Source organism: Nicotiana attenuata, chromosome 7, assembly GCF_001879085.1.
Source record: "Nicotiana attenuata strain UT chromosome 7, NIATTr2, whole genome shotgun sequence".
Classification (NCBI taxonomy): Eukaryota; Viridiplantae; Streptophyta; class Magnoliopsida; order Solanales; family Solanaceae; genus Nicotiana; species Nicotiana attenuata.
In genome coordinates this window covers 19,262,699-19,280,623 of record NC_031995.1, presented here as the reverse complement: position 1 = coordinate 19,280,623, position 17,925 = coordinate 19,262,699, and the positions used below count along the sequence as shown (strand labels likewise).

Here is a 17,925-nt window from a genome sequence, read left to right as displayed (position 1 = left end):
TAGGTCTTTTTAATTAAGCAAATTCAAGACTTTCACTAACAGGAAAATAGAAACTTGAAGCAAAAGTAAGAAAATAAAGAATAAATGGAAATCTGCGGTAGTCTCAATTATTCCTATTACTACTAGGTTTCTATAACATAGCTTAAACTCCACGAATGAGGGACATCTATAAATACTACCACAAACCTAAACTAAGTTTTCATCGTTGTTTCTTCTCTTTCAATGGCTTCCCTTACCAACCACTGTTTCTTCCTCGTCTTGCCGTTAATCATTTTTGCTGCTTCTTCCGCTAAGGCACAGAAAGAATCTTCCCCTTTTTATTCCATTTACAGCTTTGGAGACAGTGATTCTACTTCTACTTCTGATCATTTAGCTGCTGTGCTTGGTCTGCCTTCTCTACAATATTACACCGAAGAAGGCGTTGAGTTCGAGTCCGGTATTAGTTTCATGACGCCTGGAGCAACAGTTATGAGTCCCTTTTCCTTCATCAAGAATGGCATCCCAGCGCCTCAGCAGTCTCATCACTCCCAGATTTCTGCCTTTATGAAACTCTTTTATAAGGATTGCTTCTCTTTTCATGACTGCGGCAGGAACAAAGTTCTTCAGAAAGCTATCGTCTTTATGGATCAGCCTGGTTTTAATGATTACAAACACTCTCTTTTGCATACAAAATCTATTTCCGAAGTGTCCAAGCTTGTCCCTGATGTTGTGGAGACAATCAAGAGTTCTATCGAACAATTGATCAAAGATGCAGAGGCCAAACACTTTGTGGTTACTGGAATTATTCCCATGGGTTGCCTTCCAGGTTTTCGAACAATGTTTCCCGAAGACGACAATAGCAGGAAAATTAAATGTCACAAAGGACTAAATTTGTTCGCAACATTGCATAATGATCATCTATGGCAAGCGTTGGAGGAGTTGCGATTGAAGTATCCTGAAGTTGAGATCATATATGCAGATTATTACAAGGCGTTTATGGCGGTTCTACGCAATCATGCATTCTTGGGATTCAAGACTAAGACGTTGATGAAGGTTTGTTGCGGTAGTGCTGGAAGGGGTCCTTTTAATTTTGATCCTCTAAAGCAGTGTGGAGAGAAAGGAGTTGTAGCATGTTATGATAGGGCTTCGCATATACATTGGGATGGATTTCGATTAACACCTGAGGCTTGGAAGAATATGATTGATACTCTCTTCAGCAAAAAGGGTTTTGTATTTCCAGAGTTCAAGTTGGAACGAGATCATGGAGCAGCTACAGCAGAAAGGCATCACCATTCAAAGGTTTATGGACGATTTAGAGATGGTCTAAGGCATTTATTGGAGTTGCATGCTAATAACGTAGTTGACTACTGAAATACTAGTATTTGTTTTGCTCTGTTCAATCTAGTCACTTTAATTTTGCTGAAAGTATGATAGGTTCGAACGAGCAGATATTTTTGTACTATGATAGGGTAAGCCCTCAAGAATTGTTTTGTATGTACAGTGGCTAATACCCTCTTCTTACTGTATACCTTTCTTTTTTAATAATCAATAAGCAGTTCTTTGATATGTGGATATTAAATAGGCTGTTTTTGTATAACAAATGCCCATAAAGTAATAAATGAAGGACAAAGCTTAACTGATGTATTTAGTTACTTGCAGAGAAAGTGATGTTTTTCATGTAGTTGTCTCAAAGTCTAGAAAAGAATCTTGGTGGAAATATCTACTTGATTTATGGTTAAACAATTCTCATTTACTTTCATTTGCTTCTGCCCATATTTCCTCCAATTGTAGCCATCTCCTGCTTTATGTTCTCTAACATATTGAGATGGTTGAGTGTAATGTAATGGAGCTTGATTACTCTCTATGTTCTTTTAGGAGTAAGCTTTGAATTGGAGCCACTTCTGTTTTTACCGCAATAGTTTTTGCTGTGGAGAATTCATTTTGCTGGTTGGCATGTTGTTGCCTTGTCATTAAGTTTCTCACTGCGGCAATGGATGGGCTAAAGGGTGAGAGTGGGTGAGATTGGCACCAAAAATAATGGTAGGACTGTCGCTGACAAAGGGGAATTCACCTCGATATTGCATCAACGAGCACAATTTCTTCCTCCCACCTTCACATTGATTTTCAGCGCTACATTGGCTAGATAGTGTTTGCACATCTTAAATACATGTTCTGTCAAACAGAACTGGACAACTCCTAGTTCAGTCTCACACATTCACTTCTTCAGATCACCAAGCCAAGAAATAAAAAAAGATTAGCCACCACATATTGCAAACTTATGCTAAAGAAGAAAAGAAGTTTTACTTTCATTTATACCATAAAGAGAGCCATTATTGTCTGGCAAGATAACAACCAGGAGATCAAGCTCCCTCCCACGCAACTGCAACTTTGTCATAGCATCATGTAATCAAGTTTTCAAGACTCTTTCGACCTGATCAGGGCATGCACTCAAAGGTGGCAGAACAGGATTTGGATTGAAGTTCTAAAAAGACAAGACAGTAAAGTCAATATTGGGTTGAAAGACCAAAAGAAAACTGGAAACTGCTCATTTACCATGCCAGATATCTGGCACACTTGTGCAAGTTCATAACAAAACTCATGTGCATCACTGTCTTGCACATTTCGAGAAAAGAACAATAGCCAGACAAAAAATGCCAGGATGGTGTGTACTGACAGTGCACCTCCAATGTTTCCTTGAATCAAAAATAATGGAAGGAAAATGCAACGCGGGCTTTCTACCTTATTCATCATATTCCATTCCATTGGCCAGCTTGTGGCAGACAGTCTTTTTCTCGAACGTTATCATGATGCAGTAATACATACTGATTACTGAAATCCTAACTAAGATTAACTTTTTCACTGCACAAATCAAATTTAAGCAAGGATGGTATACACAAAGGTAGAAAGACCATCGCCCCTCAACCATGAAGAATCAATTTTTTTTTAAAAAGCAGCGAGGAGCCTAACTTATCCGAAGTGGAGGCAAAATAGAAGCCTCAACTTGTGCCAACTTGTCAATAATCTTAACGCCAAACTCCTTGGCATATGGGTTATTAGCGTAGGCGTTAGGACGTACAGCCTGACATAGAAGAAATAAATTGGAAGTGAAATTATAAGCAAATTATCATGTCAAAAACAGTCAACTGATTGTAACAGTGATCATCTGTGGCAAGTGTTGGAGGAGTTGCGATTGAAGTACCCTGAAGTTGAGACTATATATGCGGATTATTACAAGGCATTTATGACTAAGACGTTGATGAAGGTTTGTTGCGGTAGTACTCAAAGCGGTCCGTTTAAACCGCATAAGCAGCATAGAGAGAAAAGAGTTGTAACATGTTCTGATTGTTGGGAATAAAAAATAAATAATTTCGCCCAGGAATAATACCCATGGTAAATAACAATAACACAAGAGAGTAACAAAGACACCAACTCTTTTAATGGGGTAAAATATAATACCCGAGTGGAGCAATATTTCCACCATAATATTACAACTTAGTAGTATCAAGAGACTACTACAACTTCGAAAGAAATAACATTCTTTATTTTGAACACCTCACTACAATATTACTCACACTCACTATTTATGTCACAAACTACAATCTGTGGATTACTCTCTCTACGCTCTATTGCGCTCCCTCTGATTTGGTGTGTTTGAAACTGAACGAAACACTTCAATTTATAGGAAAGTTGCCGCACTCTCCAACCAATCAAAAGATTAGTTTCTTCAACTTGTAAATCTGCAATTTGCAGATTTGGTAACAACCAAAAAACCAACTAGCAAAATTGGTTTTACAACTTGTTGTTGCCGCCCAAAATTGCTTCTCAAGTCATCCAATCATGTTTTTCTTTCCTTTTTTTTGTTTCTTTTAATTCTTTATTTAGGGACCCACAAATCTCTCCCTTAATTTTGATTTTTCTTCTTCATTCCAAGTCTTGATCTCAATCTCTGGAAATCGTCAAACTTGAGAGGCTTTGTGAAGATATCTGCAACTTGATCATGAGACTTCACATATTTGAGCTCGACTTCGTTCTTGGCAATGCATTCTCCAATGAAGTGATACCTTGTATCAATATGCTTGCTTCGATCATGATACACTAGATTCTTCGCGAGTGCCTGTGGGGATTTGTTGTCAATACAAATCTCCGTAGCTTCAATTTGTGGCAAATTGAGCTCCTTCAATAATCTTCTCAACCAAATAGCATGACAGGTACAAGATGTTGCTGCTATATATTCAGCTTCACAAGTCGAGAGAGTAACAATTGGTTGTTTCTTTGAACTCCAAGAAATAACAGAATCACCCAAGAAAAATACAAAACCGGTTGTATTTTTTCTATCATCAATATCTCCGGCATAATCACTATCATAAAATCCCATAAGGTTGAAATCATTAGAAGAAGAATAAAATAACCCAAAGTCAGTCGTACCTTTTAGGTACCGAAGAATTCTTCTAGTGACTTTCAAATGAGTGGAGATAGGAGCTTCCATGAAGCGGCTTACTACTCCAACTGCAAATAGTATATCTGGCCTAGTACAAGTCAAATACCTCAAACTTCCCACAGGACTTTTGAAAAATGTGGGATCCACCTTTTCTCTTTCATCAAACTTGGACAATTTTGTCCCACTCTCCATCGGTGTGTTCACGGGGTTGCAATCGAGCATGTTGAACTTCTTCAATATCTCTTTTGTATAGCTTTCTTGAGAGATAAAAATTCCATCCTCCATCTGCTTCACTTCTAGGCCCAGGTAGTATGACATGAGCCCTACGCCTGTCATCTCAAACTCACGGGACATATCTTTCTTAAAAGCTTCAAACAAACTTGGGTTATTGCCCGTGAAAATAAGATCATCAACATAAAGACAAACAAGTAAGATATCTCCATTAGTATGAACTTTAAGGTAAAGAGCATATTCATGGAGACAACGAGTAAACCCATTGTCTTGAAAATATTTGTCGATGCAACTATTCCATGCTCGTGGGGCTTGCTTTAATCCATATAAAGCTTTCTTCAACCGCAACACTTTATCTTCATGGTTTTTGACCACGAAGCCCAATGGTTGTTCAACATAGACTTCTTCTTCAAGATAGCCATTCAAGAAGGCTGACTTGACATCTAGCTGATGGATCTTCCACTTCATTTGCGCCGCCAAAGAGATCAGAAAACGAATCGTCTCCATGCGGGCAACAGGTGCATAGACTTCTTCATAGTCAATGCCTTGCCTTTGCTTGTAGCCTTTAGCCACAAGTCGTGCCTTGTATTTCTCCACAACTCCATCAGCATTCTTCTTTATTTTGTATACCCATTTCACTCCAATTGCTCGATGACCCTTGGGAAGAGTTGTTAACTCCCAAGTGTTATTCTTTTCTATTGACTCAATCTCCTCATCCATGGCTTGTCTCCACTTTTTATTTGTAACAGCTTCATCAAAGTTCATTGGTTCGCTGTCAGCAAAGAGACAACATAAAAAATCAAAATTAGTAACTTCTTCTGTGTCCTCATAGAGCTCTTGAATACTCCTTGTCCTTTGCGGCTGTTCATTTGAACTTTCTTGAGAAGAGGGAGATGCAACATTGGTTGGAGAAGGAGATGGAGTTGTATCCTGCACAGGTTCCACGGTCTCTGGTTCTTCTTCATCACCAAAGTATGGAAGAAAATCATACGAAGTTTCTTCCTGAGCTTCCCAATCCCATGCCAATTCTTCATCAAATTCAACATCGCGACTTACCACCACCAACTTGCCGCTGCTTGGGTTGTATAACTTGTATCCTTTTGAACTCGTATCATAGCCAACAAACACATGCTTGACACTTCGAACGTCACGCTTCGCTCTCCCTTGCTGTGGCACATGAGCATATGCTATGCTCCCAAAGATTCTCAAGTGTTTGACACTTGGTTTTCTTCCACTCCATGCTTCTTGAGGCGTTTGATCTCTAACATTCCTTGTTGGAGACCTGTTGTTCAAATAAACTGCACAAGAAACAGCTTCGGCCCAAAATTCCTTGGGCATATTTTTAGCTTTCAACATACATCTAGCCATATTAAGAATCGTTCGATTCTTTCTCTCTGCAACACCATTTTGTTGGGGTGAATAAGGTACCGTTAGAGGGTGACGAATTCCATGAGACTGACAAAAGTCATTAAATTCGTTTGAAGTGAATTCGCCTCCTCTATCGGACCTTAGAGCTTTAATTTCATAGCGACTTTCTTTCTCCACAAGTACTTTGAAATTTTTAAAAGCAGCAAAAGCTTTTTTGGTTCAAGAAATAAACCCAAATCTTTCTACTAAAGTCATCAATGAAAAGCAGAAAGTATCTACTTTTACCAAAAGAAGGTGGATTGATTGGTCCACATACATCAGTGTGAACAAGCTGGAGTGGCTTGGTTGATCTTGACATGGTCTCCTTTGGAAAACTCCTCCTTGCATGTTTTCCATGAAGACAAGCTTCACACAGTTGATTTGGATGGTTGATTGATGGTATCCCATGTACCATTTTCTTTTCTCCCATTGATTTGAGCGCTTCAAAATTCAAGTGCCCAAATCGCATGTGCCAACACCATGATTCATCTTGCACATTAGCCTTCAAACACTTTGCATCAATTGTTTTAAGATTCAGAGAAAATAATCTATTCTTTGCCATATGCACTTTAGCAATTAGAATTCCACTTGAATCTCTAAGCCAAAGATGCATATTTTTCATGTGGATGTCATATTCCTTTTCAAGAAGTTGGCCCAAACTCAAAATATTACTTTTTAATTCTGGCACATAATAAACATCTTGAATTAGCTTGTGACTACCATCGTTACAGGAGATCAGAATTGTACCTATCCCTTCGATTTGAATCTTTGAGGTATCTCCAAAAGACACATTACCTCTCACCATTTTATTGATCTCCACAAACTTTTCTTTGCATCCACACATATGATTGCTTGCTCCATTGTCCAAATACCACGAGCTGTAATCATCCCTGTTTTCTTCCTTGAGTGCCAGCAATAACGTTGACTCATTTTCTCCTTTCTTGTCGTCAACAAGGTTAGCTTTCTCTTCAACATTGCTACGACATTCCCAAGAGTAATGGCCAAATTTATGACAATTATAACACTCAATTTTTGATTTGTCATACCTTTGTCCATTATTTTCTTGGTAGTAGCCACGTCCTCTTCCTCCTCTTTGTCCACGAGCACGACCTCTGAATGCTTGGTGGATTTTAACTTCATTGTTGAAGTTGTTACCATTACTTCTTCCTCGTCTATGACCGCCACGGCCTCGTCCTCGTCCATTCCCTCGATAGCTTTTTTTTACCTCCATAATCCTTAAAGGATGCCTGAGTTTTAAGAAGTTGCTCCAGTGGCACTTCTTGTCTCCTCTTGATCTTTTCTTCATGAGCCTGTAAAGAACCCTCCAATTGCTCCACCATCATTGAGTCTAAATCTTTAGACTCTTCAATAGCACACACCACAAAATCGAATTCAGGTGTTAAAGTGCGAAGGATCTTTTTTACCACACGGACATCTTTTATGTCCTCCCCGTATCTTCTTAATTGATTCACAACAGCCTTCACTTTTGAACAATAATCCGAAATGCATTCGGATTCTTTCATTTTTAAAACTTCAAAATCTGCCCTTAGAGTTTGAAGTTTCACCTTCCTCACCTTGTCAACTCCTTGAAGAGAATTTTGTAAAATCTCCCAAGCTTCCTTGGAGGCGGTAGCATCTGCCACCTTCTCAAACATGGCATCATCCAAACATTGGTGGATGAGCGTGAGGGCTTGTTGATCCTTCTTCCTTGTCTTTGCCAAGACATCTTTTTCATTTTGAGGAAGAGCTTCCTCATTATCGGGTTTTGCATACCCTCTATCTACGATTTCCCACACATCCTGGGAGCCAAGAATGGCTTTCATACGTAGACACCATTTCTCATAATTACCTTTTGTTAGACGGGGATATTGAAAATACAGCAGACCATTACTCGCCATGGCTCTGATACCACGTTGTTGGGAATAAAAAATAAATAATCCCGCCCAGGAATAATACCCACGGTAAGTAACAATAACACAAGAGAGAAATAAAGACACCTAATCTTTTAATGGGGTAAAATACAATACCCGAGTGGAGCAATATTTCCACTATAATATTACAACTTAGTAGTGTCAAGAGACTACTACAACTTCGAAAGAAATAACACTCTTTATTTTAAACACCTCACTACAATATTACTCACACTCACTATTTATCTCACAGACTACAATCTGTGGATTACTCTCTCTACGCTCTATTGCGCTCTCTCTGATTTGGTGTGTTTGAAACTGAACAAAACACTTCAATTTATAGGAAAGTTGCCGCACTCTCCAACCAATCAAAAGATTAGTTTCTTCAACTTGTAAATCTTCAATTTGCAAATTTGGTAACAACCAAAAAACCAACTAGCAAAATTGGTTTTACAACTTGTTGCCGCCCAAAATTGCTTCTCAAGTCATCCAATCATGTTTTTCTTTCCTTTTTTTTTTGTTTCTTTTAATTCTTTATTTAGGGACCCACACTGATAGTGCTTCGCATATACATTGGGATAGACTTCGATTAACACCTGAGTCTTCAAAGAATATGATTGATATTCTCTTCATCAAAAATGGTTTTGTATTTCCAGAGTTTAAGTTCGCACAAGATCATCATGCAGCGGCAACAGAAAGGCACAGTTCCAAGATTTAGAGATTAAGGTTTTGTTTAACCAGAAAATAGGAATTTCGATCAAAGCTTACTTTAGAAGTACTCGAGCTTCTAATAATCGAATAAAAGAATATCTTTGTAATAAAAAAGGAAAAATTAGAACGAGAGATAGTAAAGCAATCGATATAAAGCAAAGTAAGTAAGTATATTTGAATAATAATCAGAACGTGTCCATACAAATGTCATTTCTTCCTCTTTTATAGCTATTTCTAGGTACAACGTCTCTTCCTTCTCATAATTGAGTCATAATGAGCAATTAATGATATTAATGGAACGTTATATTTAGCAATCGTAACTGTTTCATGAAGATTCTATAACGTTTCTAATCACTCATACTCACTAATTGAAGGTTAATAAATCTGTACTTTTTGCTGTCTTGATTCATTTCATTGATATCTCTTCGTATTATAAAGAGACCCGAGCAACCGTTTATTCTTGTCTCTTAGACGCCTTGCTTGTACCTATTTAGACTCGCGTCTCTTTAAATATTCTTCTCCAGCTGTCGCTTTTCTACTGTTCCACGTGTCTTGCTACGTCAGATACATAATTAGTTACAAGTGTAATATTGATTTTCTCCAATACAGATAGTCCCCCCACTTGCCAATTATTCAGCAATTGGATATTTGGAAAGTAGATCTCATTAAAGCGGGAATTTTTGCTGCCATTTTCCTTATATCATTATACCTTCTTCTGAACCGACGCATCGTATGTCACTTCCATTTAATGCATGTGACACGTGGTGTCCTACGATTGATTCTGCAACTCCTCAGCGCCTTTTAGGGCTTTTTTATGGCTGCATCAATCACAAAGTGACAGTTTTCAAAATGACGTTTCAATCATTACCTTTTTGTTTGACGGTTGCTTCCGAGTATAAATATATCCTTTGTCTTTTCTTTTACGAAAAAATTTCCACATCTTGCCATCCAATACTTTCTACTTCTTCGTACAACTATGTCTTCTCCAAGCCCTAATCCCATAAAGGTCCTTATTGTAGATGAACTTCCCCTTGCTCCTACCAGAAGTAGGAGAGGTGGTAGGCTGCATAGTTTAGGGTCAGTTCCCATACGAGGTTCTTATTCTCAACCTAGCTATACTCCTCCATCATCTTCTAGAACTAGGGCTTCTTTTTCACATAGGTCTTCTGCTATAAATAGGGACTCCAGCGAGCCAATTCGTGAACCTACAGTTAACGAGATTATCCCTGCCGAACTTCCTTTTTATTCTGATAGAAAGTCGATTAGAAATCAAGTTTCCTCTATGTCTTCTCATGATCGTGCTGACGTTTATCCTTCACAAATTACTAAGGGTTTGATTTCTTTTGTTCGTAGAGATTGTCTTTGGAAATTTTATTCTCCAATTCTGGGCCCCAATGAAAACCAAAGGATCACTTCTTTTAAACCTAGCTTTTCTTTTGTGTATACGTATCCCTTCACATTAGATTTTAGACCTCCTATTGACCCAGTCATTATAGAATTTTGCCGCTTCTTCAATGTGTGTTTATGACAGATTGGCCCTATTGTATGGAGGGCTATAGCATGTCTTAGGTATTTGGCTAACCTAGCTCATTTACCTTTCACCTTTTATCATCTAATCCATCTCTACTCTCCTAAATTATTCTGTCATGGGATTTTTACTCTCGTGGCGAGGAGTAAGAGAGTTTTAGTCATCCTTGAGGATGATAAAGATCGTGGATGGTATGCCCGATTTGTTTTTTCTCCTACGAGTGGGTTAGTAGGTCAAGAGAATATGCCCTTCCCTGAGAAGTGGAACTTTGCACGTAAGTTTTCTTTACAACTTTTTTTTTTGTAGAGCCTGTACTTCCCGTAACTGTTTTACTTTTCCTTTTCTGCAACCATGGGAACTGTTGAGGAGATTCCCGATTTTCATGGTTGGGTAGAAAAATTGTTAACAATTGCTCCTATGGAAGTAAGGTCTTGGAAGTATCTTTCAAATAGATTTGGTTGGAAGGTTAAGACTCACGGTAACTTTCTCTTCCATTTTCTCCTTTTCCTTCGTTCGTTCTTACTTTAGAACTTATTAACCCTTCTTTTTATCAGTGTTCCCCATTCGAGGTGTGAGTGTTGAGTCAATCACAGCTTCAAGGCTTTCTCTAGCAAGAGCTCAGGAGATAATTTTGAGTTCTTCATCGAAAAGGAAAGCTGATAGACCACAGGATTCTGAAGATGATGAAGAGCGGGATGGAATCTCATTGGTTCGTAAGCCACGGGCCAAAAGACGTGTCATTTCGGATGACGAAGCTACTCCTCCCCCTCGTCCTGTTTCTGTGGTCGAGCCTGAAGAAGCCACTTTAGTGAGTTCTGATGAAGAGACACCTGCAGCACCCCGTGATCCTGTTGAACACCTCTTTTCTCGTGGGTTTGATGATGAGAATTTTGGCTTGATTTCCGAGGAAGTGCCTCTTTCCTCTTTTCTAGTGTCTGTTCCAATGGAACCCCGTTTGTCTGCTCCTTCCACTGCTACTAGTGCTCCGCCTGAAGCTATTTTGACTTCTTCGTTCGTTCCTACTACTTCTACTGCTCGTGCAGAAATTGGTTCTTCAAGTGGAAGCAGATCAATGAAGCAGATTACCATTGAGATTCCTGCTAATGGTAATCTTTTGAAGAAGTTAGGTCAGGCCAACGTGTGGCTGAAACCCTTAATAGGCCCGGTTGAGAAGTCAAAACTAGAAAGTCATAGTTCTTTAACTTGGATGAATGGCATTGTGCAGTCATCTTTGAAGGTACAAACTCCTCCTTTTTATCTTATGTGATTTTTCCTTTCGTTAGGATCTCAACCCTTTTTTTTCTATTTATGTAGATCAATATCATCGGTACGGAGATGATGAAAAGGATTGACCATACGGAGCAGTTAATGCATAACTATCACACTGAGGAAAATAATTGGAAAGAGCAGTATGTAAGTCTTCAACTCGAGATGGAGGTTTTAGAGGAGAATAAATGTACCTTGGAGCAGCAGTTAAAAGTTATGGCAGCAGAACTAGCAGTTGAGAAAGTCTCTTTCAATCAAGCGGGCAAGGACAAGAACCTTCTTGAGTCGTCTTTTGGTGAACAAATTTCTAAGGCCACAAAAGAGATTAGAGGTCTGAAGGCCCTGTTGAATGAGAAAGAAGTTTACGCTGGTGAGCTTGTTCAAACACTCACCCATGCTCAAGAAGATCTCCGGGTGTCTTCCGATAGGGTTCAGTTTTTGGAGAGTTCGCTTGCCCCCTTACAAGCTTCGTATGATGCTGCCTTAGCTGAGAAGGAAGAGCTTAAGAATGAAATTGATCATTGGGAGAAAGATTACGAAGCTATTGAAGACAAGGCTGCTGTTGAAGTAAGTTGGGCCTATTTGAACGCGCGCTATGATACTCTTATGGAGGTAAGCCAGGAAGGTTTTAACTTGGCTGCTGAGATAACAAAGATTAAGGAAACAATTGAGAAACCCAGCAAAGCCAGAGTTTTTCTTCGCCCGTGGCTGATACTCCCGAAAATGATGAAGCTAATCCTGGTGTAGCGGTTGTTCAAACCCCTTTTGCTCAAGTTGAACCTCCTGTTGCTGGTGATACCATCTTGAATACTGGTTCAGAACCTGCTCCATAGTGAAAGTTTGATTGAAAAGTTTGTTGTGTTTTTTTTTATTTTACTGATCGAATACTTGGTGGTTTACCCCTAGTCTTATTTTGGGTGATGTTTTGAAAGGTTTTGCCCCTAATCCGTTTCGGGGCTTTTTGTAAAGACAATCAGGTAAAACTAAGTTCATACTTAGTTTTAACCATGGTATTATAATATTATAAAGTTTTTCTTGTCTAACTTTTATGATACCTATATTTCGAGTTTCTGTTTTTACTCTCTTAGTGGTTTGCCCTTGCCTTTTTCTTTATAAGTTTGGGGCTTTGTTTTCCACTTCAATTTTAATATGTGGGTTTCTATTTTACCCTTTTAACTTTTGCATTTAAAATGTTTTATTAATTTCGTGGCTTTTTGAATCAAGCACGATTTATAAAAGTGGGCCCTTTTATATATAGCACTTAATGAAGAAGATGTCTCAACTTCATAATGGTGTAAACATACGAAAGAAGGAATAGGAATACACATGTTTCTTTGAACGACTTTCGAGAAAAGTTTTATATCATTCGAACTTTCGAAATAAATAATACTTTACATGTATTTAAGTCTCATCTATAACTCTTTCGTAACTGTTTTCTTTACAACAGATTTGTAAAATTTCAAGAGTATATTTTGAAAACTCATGACTAAATATTGCCTTTAACCTAAACATTCGTAAGATTTTGGAATTTACATCCACGAGCGTATTCTTCATAGGTTTCCGAATCAGGCTTGTGTTTTTGGCTCTTGGCTTTGCTCTGAACTTTTGATTTGTTGGGTAGACTTTAGGCTTTGACTTGAATTCTAATTGTTCCAGTCTTTCTTGCCTTCCTTACGCATATATTATATAGTCCCCCAAGTGTTTAAGCTTTGAAGCACGAAATCTCGAGCACTTGATTATTCCTTCCACGCGGTCCTTTTCCTGAAAAGGAAAAATATACGGGACTCAGAGGTATAACTGAGATAAAGACTGCTTAACCCTTTATATTTCCATCAGAAAAGTTGTAACCCTAGACCGAGAATTATGTTTCTTCCGTGTGTCTTTCAGGTCTAAAATCATCATTTGGTGAGGGCTAGCTTTTTGCCTATCATCTAAAATTGTTAGTATAACTTTAACAGTTTAAAAACAAAAATCGTAATTGAAGGTACCTGACCGTGGGTATTTCCTTTTCTTCCTCTCTTAGAAATAGTACCTTTTCAGATGAACAACATTCCAACTTGAGGATAGAACCTTTCCATCCATGGTTTCAAGTTCATATGCACCTTTTCCTGCGATACCTCGAACCTTGTAAGGTCCTTCCCAATGTGGACTCAGCTTTCCTGCACTGGCTGCTCTCGTGGATTGGAAAACTTTCTTGAGTACGTAATCCCCAATCTTAAAGTATCTAAGATGAGCTTTTCGATTGTAATATCGCTCAATTACTCATTTTTGCGCAGCCATCCTTATCAAAGCTGTTTCTCTCCTTTCTTCAAGCAAATCGAGATTTATCCGCATCTCCTCTTCATTTGACTCTTTAGCTGCTTGAACATATCTCGTACTTGGCTCCCTATTTCAATTGGAATTAAAGCTTCAGCTCCGTATACAAGTGAGAATGGTGTCTCTCCCGTACTTGTTTTTGCTGTTGTTCGGTATGCCCACAAGACCCAGGTAACACCTCTGGCCACTTGCCTTTTGACTCCTCTAGTCTTTTCTTCAAGTTATTAATAATAACTTTATTTGTTGATTCAGCTTGTCCATTAGCCACTGGATGATAAGGTGTCGAAGTATTCCTTTTTATTTGCCAACTTTGAAAGTTCTGTGATTTGTGCACCTATGAACTGCGGGCCATTATCGCACACGATCTCTTTTGGAACTCCAAACCAGCATATGATGTTTCGCCAAATGAAGTCTCTGACCTCTTTTTCTCGTACCTGTTTGAAGGCACCTGCTTCTACCCACTTAGTAAAATAATCAGTGAGTACTAATAAAAATCGTACCTTGCCTTTGGCTTGTGGTAGTGGACCCACGATATCCATCCCCAACTTCATAAAAGGCCATGGTGCAACAACCGGATGTAATAATTCTACTGTTCGATGCATATTGTTACCATACCTTTTGCACTTGTCACATTTAGCCACAAAAGTTTCTGCTTCTTCTTCCATTTTTGGACAGTAATACCCTGCTCTAATTAAAGTTTTTGACAAAGATCTTCCTCCGGCGTGATTTCCGCAATGTCCCTCATGTATTTCCCTCATCACATATTCCGTTTGAGAAGGTCCGACACACCTTGCCAAAGGGGCACCGAACATTTTTCGATATAGATTGCCCCGATCTAAGCAATAACGAGCAACCTTTTGACGATGTGCCTGAGCTTTTTCTTATCTTCAGGTAGTGTTCCGTACTGCAAAAAATTGACAATTTTGTTTCTCCAATCCCAAGTTACATTATTGAAATTTACCTCGTTTTTATCTTGGTCGAGTACTGAATGAAACGAATGTATTAAAGAAGCATTCTCTTCATTTGTTACTTCTGTAGCGGATGCAAGATTAGCTAACGCGTCCGCCTCGGTGTTCTCTTCTCTTGGTATCTGCCCAGTTTTCCATGTTTGGAATTGTCTAATTAAGTCCCGTGCCTTTTCCAGATATTGCCGCATCGGTTCCTCTCTAGCTACATAAGTCCCCTGCATTTGGTTAACTACAAGTTGCGAGTCGCTTTTGATTATAACCTGCTTTATTCCGAGCTCTCGTGCCAATTCTAGACTTGCAATCACAGATTCATATTCTGCTTCATTATTAGTAATATGATGGCATTTTATGGCTTGTCGTATAGTCTCTCCCGCGGGTGGGATAAGGATAATGCCCAAACCTGCTCTTTTTACATTTGAAGAGCCATCGGTAAATAGGGTCCAAGTACCTGGATTAGACTCGTTAAATACCTGTAGTTCTTTTTCTGCCTCTACTACTATCCCTGGACTAAAATCTGCTAAAACCTGTGACTTTATTGCAGTTCTAGGTTGAAATGTGATGTCATATTCACTCAGTTCTATAGCCCATTTGGCTAACCTACTTGACAACTCTTGTTTATGCAATATATTACGTAAGGGGTAGGCAGTTACTATAGAGATAGGATGACATTGAAAATAAGGCCTTAATTTTCCATATGTCATAATTAATGCTAGTGCAAGTTTTTCTAAATGAGGATATCGAGTTTCAGCATCCAATAAAGACTTGCTAACATAGTAAATTGGAGATTGTTTACCTTGGTCCTCTCGAACTAATACAACACTTACCGCCACTTCGGAAACAGCGAGGTAGATGAGTAGTTTTTCCCCGTCCTTTGGTTTGGCTAGCAATGGTGGGTTTGACAAGTATGCTTTTAAATTTTTGAGTGCTTGTTGACATTTTTCAGACCATTCAAATTGACTTTGCTTTTTCAAGGCTGAGAAGAACTTAAAGCATCTTTCCGATGATTTGGAAATAAACCTTCCCAATGCTGCTATTCTACCTGTCAACCTCTGCACTTCTTTTTTGCTCGTAAGTATATCTAGTATTTCTTCAATAGCCTAATCTGGGCGGGATTTACCTCAATGCCACGGTTAGAAACAAGGAATCCCAAGAACTTACCTAACGACACGCCAAATGCACATTTCTCGGGATTTATCTTCATGTTGAATTTTGCGAAGAATCTGAAACGTATCTGACAGGTGTTGAATATGATCCCCTGCTTGTTTTGATTTGACTAGCATATCATCTATATAAACCTCCATGGTTTTTCCTAAACGTTCTTGAAACATCTTGGTCACTAGCCTCTGATACGTGGCCCCAACATTCTTTAGACCGAAAGGCATAACTTTATAACAGTAAGTCCCCTGTCTGTAATAAAGGAAGTTATTTCCTCATCTTGAGGATCCATCTTTATCTTGTTATATCCTGAATAGGCATCTAAAAAACTTAATAGCTCATGTCCTACTGTAGCATCAATTAATTGATCTATGTGTGGTAATGGAAAAGAATCTTTAGGGTAAGCTTTATTTAAATCAGTATAGTCCACACAAACTCGCCACTTACCATTCTTTCTGGGTACTACTACAGTATTAGCTAACCAATCAGGATACTTTACCTCGCGGATAGATTCGATTTTTAAGAGCTTTTGTTCTTCATCCTGAATCGCCTAATTCTTGAAGGACCCTTGCTTCCTTTTCTTCTGTTTTACAGGTGGATATGTTGGATCTTCATTCAGCTTATGGGTCATTACCTCCGGCGGTATACCTGTCATATCTGAATGCGACCAAGCAAAGCAATCTGCGTTAGCTTTTAAAAATTCAATTAACTTAATTTTTATCTCCGGGCTGGTTGGCTCCAATGTAGACTTTTCTGTCCGGCCAATGTATAGACAGTACCACAACTTCCAGTTCCTCGATTGTTTTTTTGATGTTTTCATTTTCTTCTGGTTCTTGAATAGAATCCCGCCTTGAGTCTACATCTGTTTGTCCATCTACAGTTGAGGCTTACGTTGCTAAATCCTCAACTGAACTCTGTTTCATCATTTTTCGCACTTAAGTCTGCCACCGAGTTAACGCTTTGTGAAGCTTGTTGATCACCACGGATTTGTCGTATTCCCCATTGTGAGGGAAACTTGATAACTTGGTGTTATGTAGACGGAACAACATCCATTTCGTGGATCCACGGTCTGCCGAGAATCATATTGTACGCCATATCCATTTCTATCACTTGAAATTTGGTATCTTTGACTACTCCTTCTGCGAATGTGGTGAGTATTATCTCCCCCTTTGTTATAATGCTCAAGTTGTCAAAACCAGACAAGGTCCGTGCTTTGGGTACCAACTTATCATTGGCTTGTATCTTGTTTACCACTCTTAACAGAATGATATTTTCAGAACTACCTGGATCACTCAAAACACGCTTTACATTAGTATCATGTACAAGTGAAGATATTACCAGTGCATCATTGTGTGGGGTCAGAACGCCATCTGCATCAGCATCATCAAATGTTATACTATCTTCTTCCAATACTTGACGAGCTCGCTTCCTGTGGGTGATTGTGATTTTTGACACCTTCTTTGCTGCCGTGTATGTTACGCCATTGACCTCCTCCCCTCCACTTATGACATTAACTGTTCTTTTTGGTGATGGAGGTTTCAGAAGTTCTTGCCTATTCTTCATATATGCTTGCTTTCCCTTTGCACTGAACAATTCGGTTAAGTAACCTTGTTTTAATAGATGCTCCACTTCACCTTGTAGTAGTCTGCAGTCTGTTGTTTTGTGACACCATACCTTGTCTCCCATGCTTTTTAAAATAGCCACCAACTCAGATGTGCTAACATTAAAAGTATAACCACCAATTTTTGCTTTTGATCCTCTGTTTTGATCCTGTGTGTCTCACGTGTTTTGCTCCTTTCCGTACCTTGACGACGAACCTGATTCTCTGTCCCTTGATCTAGGGTCATACCTTTGATTTTCCCGTTTTGAACGTGAATCCCTTCCTGCTAGTCCCAAATAAGTTCGTACCTATTTTTACCGGACCTTTTTTCAGTTTTCGCCCGCCTTGAACTTATTCTTTCATCTTTCTGAGACTGAGTGATAGTATCTTCTTCTATCCGCAGCTTTGTGCTGTAT

General features: G+C 38.9%; 1 protein-coding gene across 1 annotated transcript; it reads left to right on the top strand.

The window, feature by feature from the left end:
* On the top strand, nucleotides 223-1,350 carry LOC109229875 (GDSL esterase/lipase At1g28640-like). Its single transcript, XM_019395424.1, has one exon. It carries the CDS (start codon nucleotides 223-225, stop codon nucleotides 1,348-1,350), a length of 1,128 nt encoding a protein of 375 aa, XP_019250969.1.